This window comes from Gossypium hirsutum, chromosome D10 (assembly GCF_007990345.1).
Source record: "Gossypium hirsutum isolate 1008001.06 chromosome D10, Gossypium_hirsutum_v2.1, whole genome shotgun sequence".
In the NCBI taxonomy this organism is placed as follows: domain Eukaryota; kingdom Viridiplantae; phylum Streptophyta; class Magnoliopsida; order Malvales; family Malvaceae; genus Gossypium; species Gossypium hirsutum.
The window spans coordinates 53,579,733-53,594,467 of NC_053446.1; the positions used below are offsets into that span (position 1 = coordinate 53,579,733).

Below are 14,735 nucleotides of genomic sequence, written 5' to 3' on the forward strand. Positions count from 1 at the left end.
TAATCAAATTTTAATGTTTAAAGTGTTTCTAAGGCTTAAAATCCGCCTACTTAAAAGGAATGCGTTCTAAGAAAAACCCTTCCTTGTATTAAATGACAATATTAGTTTTTAACTTGGAATTCTTCTTTCATCCTTTAAAAAAGTTACTCTGTTTGAAGAAGGATGCAATATATTTACTCCATTTTTGCTTAACGAAAAAAGTTATTAGAGATTAAATTTTATGTAATATAAATTATGTAATAAATAAAAATATTAAAAATAGGTTAAGTCAAACTCAAGCTTGAAATGTTAGAGTTTAAAATATTAAATTTTTAGGTCTAACATTTTAATGCAATAATCGATAAGGAATTTGTACAATTAACTTAATCTTTGACCAAATCCTAACAAGATAATTATTTGGTCCATAGCTAATAAACTCTAAATACTCCATAAACATACCTCATAATTATGAGTTGAACTTTGAACTTGAATAGGTACCAAGTAATCTAATATATATAAACTATGGTTTTGTTTGACAATTGACTAATAATTGATAATTGATTGTTAATTATAGTGGTTGGTTTAATCAACTGATTCTATTAACTACTTATTTAAAAGTGTTTGGTAAAACTTAGCTGATAACTAGTAAGTGTAAAATGGCAGATAAGGGCACGACACATTTTATTGTTAAGTATTTATTTGTTTATAATACTTTAGTCTTTATTGGGTGAAATTATTTAAATAAAACACTATTACCAAAAAATTAAAACATTTATTATGAAAATTAATTAATGAATATTTTTAAAATTTTAAATAAATAAATTTTTTAAGTTCCTTATTTGTAAATATTAACCTTGTGGGGTTTGATAAATATTAATAGTGTATCAATATAATTGTAAATTACATTCTTAATGATAATTATGTCATGTTCTTAATATGTAAATTAGTGATAATTATGTCACACTTTTAATAAAATTTTCAAGTATCATATTTTAATTAATATAAATTTTTCACGGTGAAGCTTTTTTGTTTTTAGATATACTTTAGACTTCGGAGGTGAAAGTGAAAATGGAAGAATGAAGGCTACTAATATCTTGGCACCCCTATTAGGTTTGAGAGCATGTGGCAAAAGGAGTAATTTTTGAGCAAGTATGGTCAGATATGTCATTCCACATATCTCGTTCCCAATCAACTGTGAAAAAAATTGTCTATTCCTACATTTTTTGTTTTGAAGGTTTTAGCTCAACAAGTTCTTGCAAACCTCCATTCACCAAACACTAAAATTAGAATTAGAAGGTTTGGCTACCCAATCTTCCATTTGTGCTAAAATCAACTAAAAATTCCAAAACTATAGTGGGGTTGGGTGATAGTTTTAAGAAATCCAATATTTCCGGATCAACTCTCAGTGCAATATTTGCTTATAGTCTTACCACATGTAAAGTTTATTTTAATTTTCCTTATAGTCATTGGAAAAAATTGAAAAAAAAAATCATCTTATACATTATTTCCTGTAAAGATGGTGTTAACTAATTAAAAAATATTTTAATTGAAAGACCGTTGTATGATATTCTCATTATTTTTTTATAAATACCGTAAATAAAAAAAGCTGTGAATGTATGATATTCTTGAGATCAAAAACCTTAAATCAAATTTATTTATGAAATAAAATTGTTTTTATATATAATTACTGACCAACAAGATTTTTAAAACACGACCAATTCATTGATTCAATTTATGTTATCTGAAGAAATAATGGAATCATATGTTCAATTATTCAGGCTTAGGACCTGATGGCTCCCCCAAAATTGAGCCATCGAGTCGATGAATGATGCAACAAACAAGTACATTACATGAATGATGGTTGTTGGTACTTAAAATTATTAGTCAGTCACCTCCATGTCTCATCCAGCACTTGACTACCCTTCCATCCGAACTTATTATTATTTCCCATCCCATCCTACCCACCCAAAGTAATTAATGAACCGTCATTACGATCTAGGACCAAGGCGTGAACACTTCCTTCGACCATTTTTGCTAAGCCCACAAACACACGTCTCCAGAAGCTCGTAGTCCTCCTCCCAGAATAAAAGGGATGCCTTCTCCGGATTCTGCAATAGCATCTTTGAGGTAAGGAAACTGGCAACTGTCCATGTCTGGTAGAGCCGGGATTGTTTGCCTATGAACCTTCCACTTCTTGTGTCATAGTATTCAGGCCACTGATCCACTGCTAGCCTTTCCTCTACCAAAGCAACTGCTTTTTGTGCCAATTCTGGCTTCCCCATTTTTATACAGGCCAATGTGAACTGAAATAGTGAAAAGCAATTCATTATTACGCGACTAAGGTATACGGATATGTCACAGTCACAGGCATTACAAAAGATTTCGGAAGACACGTAATTCAATCAACTATGATTTTTACCTGCCACAATAGTGTTGGCCACGATCCACCATTGTGATACGACCATGGGCTGCAAACAAAGACGCAAGTCAATATCTGGATTATTGTATTCACCAATTTGCTATGTTTATGGATAAGTAACGAAAAGAGCCTCACGTATTCTTTGGGTCACTTCCAGTGATGATCCGCCATTCGTCAGACTCCAGAGCGGGGTAAATAATCTTAAGAGGCATGTTAGCCACAAGATCATCCCATTTTGCCTCGATCAAATCCAGAACATCCTTGTTCTGTTTTGGGGTTCCCAAAGAAGAAACAATGGCCCAAAGATTTCCAAGTGTGAAAAACCTAAAATCCATGTGAGCAGGCTGTAAATTGCCAATAAAGTAGCCACCTTCATCAGGAATCCAATCTACTAGCCATGAAGGAATCTGATCAGGATAGATATTGAACTTGTTGATGGCATCTGTTGAATATTCCTCTGTGTTGTAACGATATATCTCATTGATTTTCTTTATATCAACCCAGTAATACTCTCTGATATGAAATGAGAGTGCACTGAGCCGGTTGTTTATGGCGGCTACCAAATTCTTTGTTGCATCATTCACGGTGAGCATCTCCCGAGAGCAACGCAGAGCAGAATAGAATAAGGCCTGCAAGATCAGGATTCTTAGGGTTTAAACAAATATATGAGTGAAATGTTTAATATATATGTAACAAAAAGTTATTCAGCTTACTTGTATTTCGAGAGGGTGGCCATGAATACCCATTCGTCTATCAATCATACAGGAGCCATCAGTGACCAACAGTGAAGGAAACATGTCGAACCCGTCAGTTAAACACAGATTTAGGATCAGTCTTATGCCTGTTTGTACATCCACCCTATCTTGTAATGAGTAGTCACCAGTGATCTTCCCATATGCTCTCAACAAGATAATCCACCACAACCCTGTGATTTTAACACCAAAATCAGAGAATTAATACCATCTCAACAGTGACAATAATATGATAGTCAGATAACTAACACCGGCAATAAAATATGTTGACGGTATTCGAAATTAAAGAAGTAATCATCAAGAAATGCTTCGTTGACTAAAAGTCACTGTCCTACCAGAATCAACAGGGGCAACACGACCAATGGCTGATTCACCAAAATCAGGATCCAAAACCTCTTCAAATGCTTCAGGGCTTCCATCACGAGGGACTGTTCGAACTTTGAAACTTGCTGGCATCAATCCTTGCCCAGGGCTATAGCAGTCCACAGTCTTCTCCCAACTCTGAAACCACCAGAAACATCATCAACAAACAACCAATGCCTAGAAAATACACGGGAGTCCAACAATATATCACCCTAATAACCAGAAGCTAATAGACCAGTTAAAGTCATGAGGCTCCTTCGATGTTATCTGAAGACAAGATCCCCTGTTGCTCTAAGAAATGCAAAAAATGTAAATTTATGTTCTACGGCATCACCGCGACATCCAAATAATAATTCATGTTCTTCTAAGGACTAAATGTAGCATATTATTGATAATACATCTTTTTAGTTTCTACAAATTCTGAAATCAGTTGTACTATCAAAGACTTCCACTGATAAAAAAGCACACTAATTTTCCAATTAAAATGTAAAAGCAATGTTTAGGTATAAAGATCATAAGTACCTGTAACTGCAATGTGTGAAGAAGAAAATTCTTCACAATCTCTGCCTCCCCATTTAGCAGAAAGGCAAGTGCTGAAGGTACAAAGTCACGGATAAATATCTGATCATAGTTCAACGGCTGCTTGTCAGCTGGATCATTAGCGGCTACGGTCCCCACTGGATTTCCGCAATAGTTCACCACAGCACCACGTAGTATGTTCCATGCCTCTTTCTCAATCTCAGACACCTCTCTCTCAATCCTAGGTTCGGTCAAATTCGAACCCTCTACATCATTTGTATTTACATCTGACTCACTAGCATTTATTCCAGTGTTATCCTCTTTAACTAATCCATCACCCGTCTCAATCCTCTCAATCACCAAAGGCTTCACATTCAACCCACCTTGAATGTAAATCCTCTCGAAATTCTTCTCATTAACATGATGTTCAACGGATGTTGAGTGATTCCTAAAATCCGACGCTACTCTGGGAATTACTAAAACTTCCCTTGATCTACCTTTATCAACACGGAAACTATCACTAACTACCCTAGACTGACCCCAGCTTGAATCGGATACACTAAAAGCCCTCCGATTCGGATCAGCAAGACACTTATAACCTACGACCTGCGACTTACTATGCTTACATGAGTGCACCCTACGGCGATCAACCGCCTTAGAAAGAGATTTCGACAAATTACGGATACCGGAACGGCTCATTTTGGGGGGAGAAAACCCAAAAAAAGAAGAGCTTCTATAACTTATTAGGAATCTACAACAAGGTTTCATGCTGGATATTCCAATACAAGTGCTAGACTTCATAACTAATCCTTTTTCCCCTTTTCACTAAATTCAAGAATCAAATTTCTGTACTCTATGGCAAGATGTATATACAAAACCTCTGTTAATCTTAAAAAATAAACAGAGAAATAAAAGAAAAAATTGGGAATATAATTTAATAATAAACTTCAAAGAAAAGAAAGCTAAAAATGGAAATTAAATCTAGATGCGAATACTTACAATTGAACGTTTGATTATAGAATTGAGAGAGAGATTTGTCTTAAAGATTCAAAGTTTTGGAGATTTTGAAACCAGAGGCATTGCTTGGTATTTATAGGCAAAAGGAAAAGGGGGGAAAAGGTAGGTGGGTGTAATTACTGTTTGTGTCCCTGCACGTGAAAGACTTCAGGTTTTGGTGGTGCGAATTTACCATAAAGCCCTTGAAAGGATTAGATTTGTTTTTAATTATTTATTATTTTTTAAAACACATCATCATCATTGTTTGAAATTTCTTTTACGTGAAAAATATGTAGAAATTTTGAGACTTATCTGTCTGAGGATGACCGTAGTGGAGAAGAGGAATCTTTCGTACAACAATTTCTGTAAATGATCAACGTGTTGAAAAAAATCATATTTCTTCTACAAGAATTGCATATTCTATTCATATTGTATGGTGGAATTTATTGAATTTTTTAAATATTTTAATTGAAATTTTATAGTATCAATTAAATCATTTTATTAATTTCCTCGTTAGTTGTTAGGATATGTTATTTTTTAACAATTTAATTCCTAATAAGATATTATTATGAGATATTATCTTTCCTCAATTTGATTCTTCCGTAACTACTACTGTATAAATATATGTACACCTTTGAGGTCACTCTATTCTTTTCATTAGCTTAAATGTCAAAAAAAACAAGTCTTTTAAAATTTAATGATATTATCTATTTTTTAAACAATTTATATGTTGTCAACCAAACTAAAAGAAGAACTTGATTGTAGAAAATTTTAAAATTTAAGTCATAATTTAAGGATGTCTTGCCATGGTAGTTAATATCGGGCAATATTTACCATTATGGTCCTAAATCGATTCCAAGTAATCTAAATTCCATTCTAATTAGAATTTTGGTATGTTTTGATTGTTTCAATGTGTTTCAACCAAGGTTAATTTGTACTAACTTTAAGGGCAAACTCAATGGGGCAAGTAGGGGTTTTAGCCCTAAAAATAGAAATTTAACCTTTTATTCCACCATAAATAATAAATTTATAATTTAATATACGGTAAATCTACACTTTGGTCTTCAAAAAATAGAAAAATCATTTTAGTCCTTTCAAAATGATTAATTTATAAATTAATAAATAATAATTTGACGTATAAAAAAAATTATAATTCAATTTTGATTACTTTTAAAAAATTTTAAATGCGCCTTCGACTAGCTTGTATTGGGTACAAACTTTTAATTTTTCTTTTATCTTAATCATTTAATTTTTTTAATAATTACATTCAAAATTAAAATATAATTATTAAATTTAATTAATAATATGAATATAATTAAAATATATTTACATGCATAAATATAAAAATAAAAATAATTAAAAACATAACAATCAATATTGTTGAGTTTGTGTGGTGGGGTAGAATTAACCCTAAACCTACATAAAAAAAATAAGTTATTGAATAAAGATTAAAAAAAAGAACCTTTACATTGGCTAGTGATTTTGATATTTTCAAAAAAAGGTATTTTGTTTAACATGTAAAAATTTTAAACTATTTGATTTGTCCGAATATCAAACTGGAAAAGAAAAAAGAACAGGACAAGCACAAAAATATTGGGCAAATTCCATTTTTGTTAAAGGGTAAAAGAGTCATAACACAATTTGCAACTACGAATGGATGAGGTTGGTCGGCGGTGGTTCCCATCTTCTTCTAGTATTTTGAAGGAAGAAATGAAGAAAGTGCAATGTTTGTGGTCCCCACAAGCCCCCAACAAGTGGATAAATTCGTGTACAAAAAAGGTTCCTTAGAAGCTACAAAATTACGTATGTGTCTTTGTACCTGATTTAACACGTGGTAGTTGAATTTTATTTTCGCCATTGAATTATATAAAATCATTTTTGTAACATTAATGGGGTTTTTATTATTATTTAATAATAAATTTAACCTTCTAATATTTATAAATTCTATCAATTTTAACTTTAATATTAGATTGATGAAGCGTCTATGAAGGTTCTAACGATTATGCCCTTGAGTTTTGGAGAATATCATATCTTTCACTCTAAAAGTTTCTCAATGAGGGGTTTCCTGTGGTTTTACATTGTTTTTTAGGCAAATTCTTGATGGGTTTATGGTTGCAGGAGACGTTTTAGTTTCTTGCTTTCATCAGTTGGTTTTGGTTAAGGGAAAAGGCTCTCTACAGAGTAGGGATGTGTTTAATTTATTTTCTTTTACTAATTCATTTTCTTATTTTGGGTTGTGTGTTTAATTATGAGGATTGTTTATGACTTGATGGAACCCAACTGCTCCTATGCTGAGTGGTTTTCCACGGGCATTTTACCAAAAAAGCTCTTTTTTTTTAAATTATCGAAATGGGCCTATTATTTAATTATTTATCGGAATGGTCCATTTTTCGAAAAATCGCGTCCACGTCAGCGCGATGTCAGGAGACGCGCCAGGAAATCACATTCACGTCAGCGCGAGTTGCTGACGTGGCCGCGACTTGACCCGCGCGTGAACAGTGTTCCAATGGTAAAAAAAACTATAAATACCCCCACCTTTTTTTTTCACAAACTAATCCTCTCTCAAATTTCCTCTCTATTTCCTTAAAAAATTCTCTTAAGTTCCTCTTAACTCCCTTTTTTTAAATAATTTTAAAAATTTTTTTAAAAATTTTTTTAAACCGTAAAAATTTGTACGATTTCAGCAATGCTGGAGAATTGACTCGTCTTGATAAGGATCACATATCGGTGGAACAAATGAAAATGGCAAGTATTAAATTTAATTTTTAAATATTATTTAAGAATTTTTTATTTATGCACTTTTAGATAATTATTAATTTTTTTATTTGTTATAAAAGTCTGTAGATCGAGTATTGGAATGCAATATCTAGAATATGCATGCTCCTCCATCACCGTTGGTAGAGAACTACCTGCGGGAAGCAAGTTTTTGGGACGTGGCGACGGTAGGCCAGGGATGCAAGGTGGACTTGAAACTAATCAGTGTGTTGATCGAGAGGTGGAGACTCGAGATGCACACATTCCATCTTCCATGTGGAGAGTGCACTATCACTCTAGAAGATGTCAGTCTGCAATTGGGATTACCGGTGGACGAGAGCCCAGTCATCGGGTCTGCCCAATCTAGCGATTGGGGGGCAGTGTGCTACGAGCTTTTAGGCGCTATTCTGGAGAAAATAGAGGGAGGTAAGATCGAGATGGGCTAGCTACGTGACACATTCCTTGATCCGGATGAAGATTCAACCGAAATTGAAAGAATCCGATATGCTCGGGCATACATTCTTCAATTAATTGGAGGTTATCAGATGCCCGACACGTCACGGAGTCGCGTACATCTAAGATGGCTACTAAAACTCGTTGATTTTAGAGCAACCGATGAATTGAGTTGGGGGTCTGCCGTATTGGCAACGTTATATCGGGAGATGTGCGGGGCGACGCGACCGAGGAGAGCAAAAATCGGAGGTTGCCTGTCACTACTGAAGTCGTGGGCACGGTTTCGCTTTCCATTTCTACGTCCTCGAGTGGACCACCCATATACATTCCCACTTATAACGAAGTAAATTTTATATTAGATTTTACAATTATTATGTAGATTTTTAAAAATAAAAGTATGCTAAAAATTTATTTAATTAGGTGGAACCATCCGGCAAGTCATGCTCGATTACCGTCCTCTCTTGAAGATATACGGCTTCTATTGGACCAACGGTCGGAAGCACAAGTAAGTTTTAAATAAAATAGATATTTCCATACATTCGCTAGTCGATTGATATTTAGTATTTAGTATTTAGTATTATGTATATAACTAATATTTCTATCATGTTCATATAGTTTCAATGGACACCATACGAGGATTCGGCAATTCGGGCAGTAATCCCGGAAGAGTTCTTACAAAATCCCCAAACTTGGCACGTGGAAGTCGTGTTGATCAACTACGCAACCGTGGAGCCTCACCAGACAGACAGAGTGCTACGACAGTTTGGATGTAGACAACCGATTCTAGTGGATCCTGAGGTGTTTGACGATCAACACAAAGTTGACCTTCGGTAATTGAATACGGATTGGACGAGATACTGGTTCGAATACATGGAAATGTGGGAAGATCAATATGAATATATACCTACTCGGGAACCAATCATCGTTCCGGAGTTAGCGTACGTTCCAGAATACATGCCATGGTTTAGGATACATGGCAAGCTGAATTTACTGACGCCAGAGGAGAGGCAGCGGCAAATACGTGTCGAAAGGGAAAGACGCAGGCCTCTAAATCCAAGACGACAAGACGACGAAGGCAGCCCATCAACGAGACCCAGACAATCACCCGGCTCATCATTGGCGGCCATGCAATCACCAAGCCCAACGAGAGCACCGACACAGTCACCCGACACAGTAGTTCAACCGATAATACCCATGCAACCACCTTTTCAGATGATGCCAGGTGCGTTTCCTAGCCCTTATATGTATCCTAACCCTTATATGTATCATTTTCTGAGTCCTATGGCAAGTTGGAGCCAAATGCCCGGTTCAGCTCCATTTCCTGTTATGCCAAGTGGACCGCCGATGTATAGGCCAGCTCCATTTCAGCTCCATTTGATAACGTCCCCAATTGGATGTAGATTGCCACCCACTAGAACTTGATGCCGTTCCTCAATACGTATTTTCAGCATCAAACGACGTACATGTCCCATCCACCGACAGAGTGTTTTGCGGGGGATGTGCATTCGACACCGCTACCGAACATGGGCTGTTCCGTATTTTGTAACCAGCTAATCGAGTGTCGGCCAGGGGTCGTGTATACATCTCGAACACCGGTCGTAAGTATATCAGTTTGCGATGTAAATTATACATATAACTCAATATAAGGTGCTCCACTAGCAAGATGAGTCTGCACCATTGCCTCCAAGCTATGAGCACCTTTTATGTCGAACGAGTCATATGTCACCAGGTCAACAGAAGAACAAAATTGATACGTGATAGACAGAACTTTCATTGACGTCGTTCCGAAAATTTTACGCCTAATTCTTTTACGAAGTTCTGTCAAATCTATGTTCTGGTTAAAAACCAGTCGCACCATATTCTCCGACAAAAAAATAGCACCATTCTCGGTGTGGCAACCTCACCATTATAGTAAATAACAGCACTAATACGTTCACTCATATTTGAAACTCTAACCTTCTTAGCCTCTCTAAATTGTTTCTGCTGTGACTTATGTATTCTGAGAACATTTTCTGCCTAATTTATAGCATCAGCCCAAACATGCTACTGTAGCAAAAGCGCATCCACGAGGTCACAATTTTCAGAAATTCTTCTCAAATTGCATCCTGCTAGAAGCGATTTTATACTATTTGCTCAGAAACGTCAAAAAAATTTATTTCTTCCATGACGGACTGTAGCAAAAGCGCGTCCACAAGGGCGCGATTTTACAAATTCTTCTCAAATAGCATCCTACTAGAAGCGATTTTATACTATTTGCTTAGAAAAGTCAAAAAAATTATTTCTTCCATGACCTACTGTAGCAAAAGCGCGTCCACAAAGGCGCGATTTCACAAATTCTTCTCAAATAGCATCCTGCTAGAAGCGATTTTATACTATTTGATCAGAAATGTCAACTCAAAATTATTTCTTCCAAGACCTAAAAATCCTATACCCTAAGCCCTAAAAGCCAAAAAAACCTAACGTGGGAAAAACGGCAAAATCGCGTCCCCCGGAACGCGCTACGTGGCTCAGGAAATTGCTACCACGTCAGCGCGAGTTGCTGACGTGGTAGCGATTTCCTGGCGCTTCCCCTGACATCGCGCTGACGTGGACGAGATTTGCTGAAAAATGAACCATTCCGGTAAATAATTAAATAATGGGCCCATTTCGATAATTTTTTTAAAAAAAGATTTTTTTGGGTAAAATGCCTGTTTTCCCCACTATGTTATGTAATGAATGCCAGCAAATATTAAAAAAGAAAAAAGAAAATAAAATAGTTTAGCCTTCATTGTTTATATATTTTTTATTTTTGTTAAAATTTTAAAATATTTGGATTAATTCACGATTTGGCCCCTAAAATATAAATATTTTCTATTTTGGTACTTAAACTTTTTTTTGTCTCAATTTAATACCTAAAGTATTTTTTTGTTATGGTTTTTAGTCCAAAAAGTTATTTGACATTAACAAAAATCAACCAATTAGAGAATGTTACATAGTGACCTTTATATTTGCATTAAAAAATTACTTAAATTATTTTTTACTTAAAAATATATTTATTAAATTTAAATTTAAATTTATTAATAAATGTTATTTTTTAATTCATTTCTTTCTCACGTTCTCTCTTCCAGTCCCTCTCTTCCATCTTCTTATCCGCTCTATCTTTTTCCCCAATACAAACAACCATGGCCAAAATCTTCCTCTCAATTACCACATATGCATATTCATATTATAACTATCATCACTATACACCAAAAATTAAAATAAAAAGAAAGACATAAAAAATCATCAACTCAATGTTATAGGCCATTTTTGCCCAGGCCCAAACCAAAAACAACCCAATTTCTAAAATAATTAAACAGTCCAAAAAAAATTACAAGCCCAAAAATAAAAAAACCTAGTGGCCGAAGTGGCCTACAACCTAAACTCAATTTTCAGTAAAATCAAAAAACCCTAGCCCTAACACCTCTCGCGCCGTAGCTTCCTCCATGTGCACCCTCGGCGTGCACAACGCCCGATGACGACTCCTTCACCGAGGTTGCACCGAAATGGCAATGGTTTCTACCGTTGACTCCACCACCTACAAGACAAGAGAAGAAAAAAAGACTATGAAAGCAGAGAAAGAAACAGTGAGCAAAAGCAAAAAGAGGCACAAACATGATGTAAATTGGCTATAAAAGACCGCATTAACCATGTAATTTTTACACACTGAGAATCCAATATTGAAAGAATAGAAATCAGTACAAAAGGTTTATATTTACAGTTTTTATTTTTGCTTCACTTTAATCTACTGTTATTATTATTTTTTACCTGCATACGGAAATAAAACAAACAAAGAAAGAGGAATAAAGATGGACCTATATTCGAGTCTTCACTGTCGAGGATGGCCGAGGGAGCCACCTCCGATGATAGGTAGCCGAAAACCGAAAGGTTTCTTGAGATTCGGGTCATTCTTGTCAATATTTTGGAGATTTTGGGGGTAGATTTGGGTTTAAGGGATTTAAAGCAATCATACCAAAAATTTTAACCTTTTCCGGCCACCGCATACGACGGTGTCATCGCCGGTGGCCGATTTGGTGGACCGGTGGCCAGAGCCCTATGCCAAACCTCAGATGGCCATAGAGCAGAGAAATGCTCTCTTTTTTTTCCTGGTAGCTGTTAATAATGAGTTTTAGGTTTTTTTAGTCTTTTATAAATGTATCAAAACGACGTCGTTTTGGCGAGGCCGGCCCGAACCCGACCCATTTGCTAGGAGGATCCGTGTGTTTTGTGGCTAGGGTATAATTGCTACCCTAGTCCTTCCGCCTTTCTTTGCGTTTTCAATTGAATATTCTTTATTTTTGCAATTTCATCCATTTTTTCTTTGTGTTCTCAATTCGGTCCCTTCTTGAACAATGTCGTTTTAGGGTAGAGAGAATTTCCATTTTGGCCCCTTTATACTGCACGTGTGTTCAGAAAGATCCCTTTTATTTTGCAGATTCGTCCCAAAGTTCTGTCTCCAGTTCAAATTAATCTTTTATAGTTTTGCTATTTAATTAACTAATTTTAATAATGCCGTCATTATTTTTCCTATTGTTATTTTTAATATTATTATGTTTAGCTGTTCATATATACCCTTTCAATTTTAAATTTAATTATATATATATGCATATCTTTGATTTATACACACATACTCTTATACTTTTTATATTTTATAATTTGTGTATACATTATACATGCCTTTTATAACATATATATATACACTTACACGTACATATTTGTATAACTTATTTATATATATGCATATATACATACTTATATATTTTTATATGTTTTATAATTTGTATACGCAACTATATATATCTACATACACATCTTCTTTTTTCATAAATATATATATATACACACCTATTTATATATTCTTTATATTTTGAAATGTACCTTTTTTACATGTGTTTTTATTTATAATTTATATACACATACATCGTTTATATATCTTACAATTTATATACATATATACATATATATACATTTACGTATATCTTTGTTGTTTTTTTTATATTTTATAATTTTCACGTACATATATATACTTTTATATTTTTATAATTTTGTTCATGATCATTTTTATTATTTATTCACGTCTTCATTATTATTTTTAAAAGAATATTTCAATCTAATTTATTCACATATTTGTTATTATGCATGTTATTAATTTGTCCTTTTTATCCATTCATTTTATTGTTATTGCTCGTATTATTTATGTGTACATCATCATGTTCATTTTTATTTTGTTATACATATTGATACCGTGATTCATTTCTACTATTTCGTATTAGATTAATTTATTTCAATGCATAAATTACGATTTTTGAATAAGAAAAATCTCGTGTTTAGATTCAAGAAGGTCGTACCCTAACTTACTGGGTTTCGATTTTCACAATAAATCTAAATGCACGAATCCTTTCAAACTCAAGTTTTAAATGATCTCGGGAATTAAGAGGAGATCGTGTCCTAACTTACTGGGCATGATCCTTTTTGTTCTCAAGTTTTAAACGGTCTCGGGAATTAAGAAAATATTGTGTCATAACTTACTGGGCATTATCATTTTTTTCTCAAGTTTTAAACGATCTCGGGAATTAAGAAAAGATTGTGTCCTAACTTACTGGGCATGACCCCCTCTTTTAATCTGAGATGGCTAAATACCTTTTAAATAAGTAAATTTTGGCATTCATCCACGAGTCGAGAATTCAAGACATTGTGTCCTAACTTACTGGATGCAATTCTCCTTCTCGATTAACATGAAATATGCCATTTTCTTGAAATTTTTCAACATTTAAATAAAGGATCGTATTTTAAATCTCTTTAAAGTTTTCAATCTTCGACACTAAGACATTAATTAATCAACTAGGTACCAATTTTGGGCGTTACGAGGGTACTAATCCTTCCTCGTACGTAATCGACTCTCGAACCCGTTTTTTCTGAATTTTGTGGACCAAAATCATTGTTTTAATAAAAATTAAATCATTTATTAAAAACAAACACTTTTCGAGGTGACCTGATCACACCTCATCAAAAAAGGATTGGTGGTGACTCCCATGTTCGTTTTCATTTTCTAAATCCAAGTCGACCCTGTTTTATCAAAAAAATGGTGTCAACAGCTTGGCGACTCCACTTAGGATGACACGAGAGTCAGGCCACGAGTTGATTACTTTTTTCTTTTTGTCGAAAATCGAAAACTTATTTTAAATATACGATATTTTCATTGAATTTTCATTCGTCTTTATTACGATCTTCATCATTGTGATTTATATCTTTCTGCACATTAAATTGCATGACCGTTGGTCACACCCTTTTAAGTGGAAGTGAGAAACTACGCCTTCGTGAGGTTTTCACCTCCGCATGGGATAGTGAATCGCTTCCGGGATACACCCGTACCTATTTCTTCGTGAGATTTTCATCTCCGCAAGGCCATAGGAAAATGTATTCCCCTGAACTGAACTCGGTCCATATGAGCCTATAATGGGTGAGGATCGAGGAATCTGCCG

General features: G+C 34.5%; 1 protein-coding gene across 1 annotated transcript; it reads right to left on the bottom strand.

Moving 5' to 3' along the window:
- Window positions 1–1,679: 1,679 nt before the first annotated feature.
- On the bottom strand, window positions 1,680–5,094 carry LOC107916214 (alkaline/neutral invertase C, mitochondrial). Its single transcript, XM_016845371.2, has 6 exons — window positions 4,036–5,094; window positions 3,486–3,651; window positions 3,112–3,323; window positions 2,534–3,027; window positions 2,399–2,447; window positions 1,680–2,282 (listed from the first exon to the last, which is right to left on the bottom strand). Exons 1-6 carry the CDS (start codon window positions 4,831–4,833, stop codon window positions 1,968–1,970), a joined length of 2,034 nt encoding a protein of 677 aa, XP_016700860.1. The 5' UTR covers window positions 4,834–5,094; the 3' UTR covers window positions 1,680–1,967.
- Between the last annotated feature and the right edge of the window lie 9,641 nt (window positions 5,095–14,735).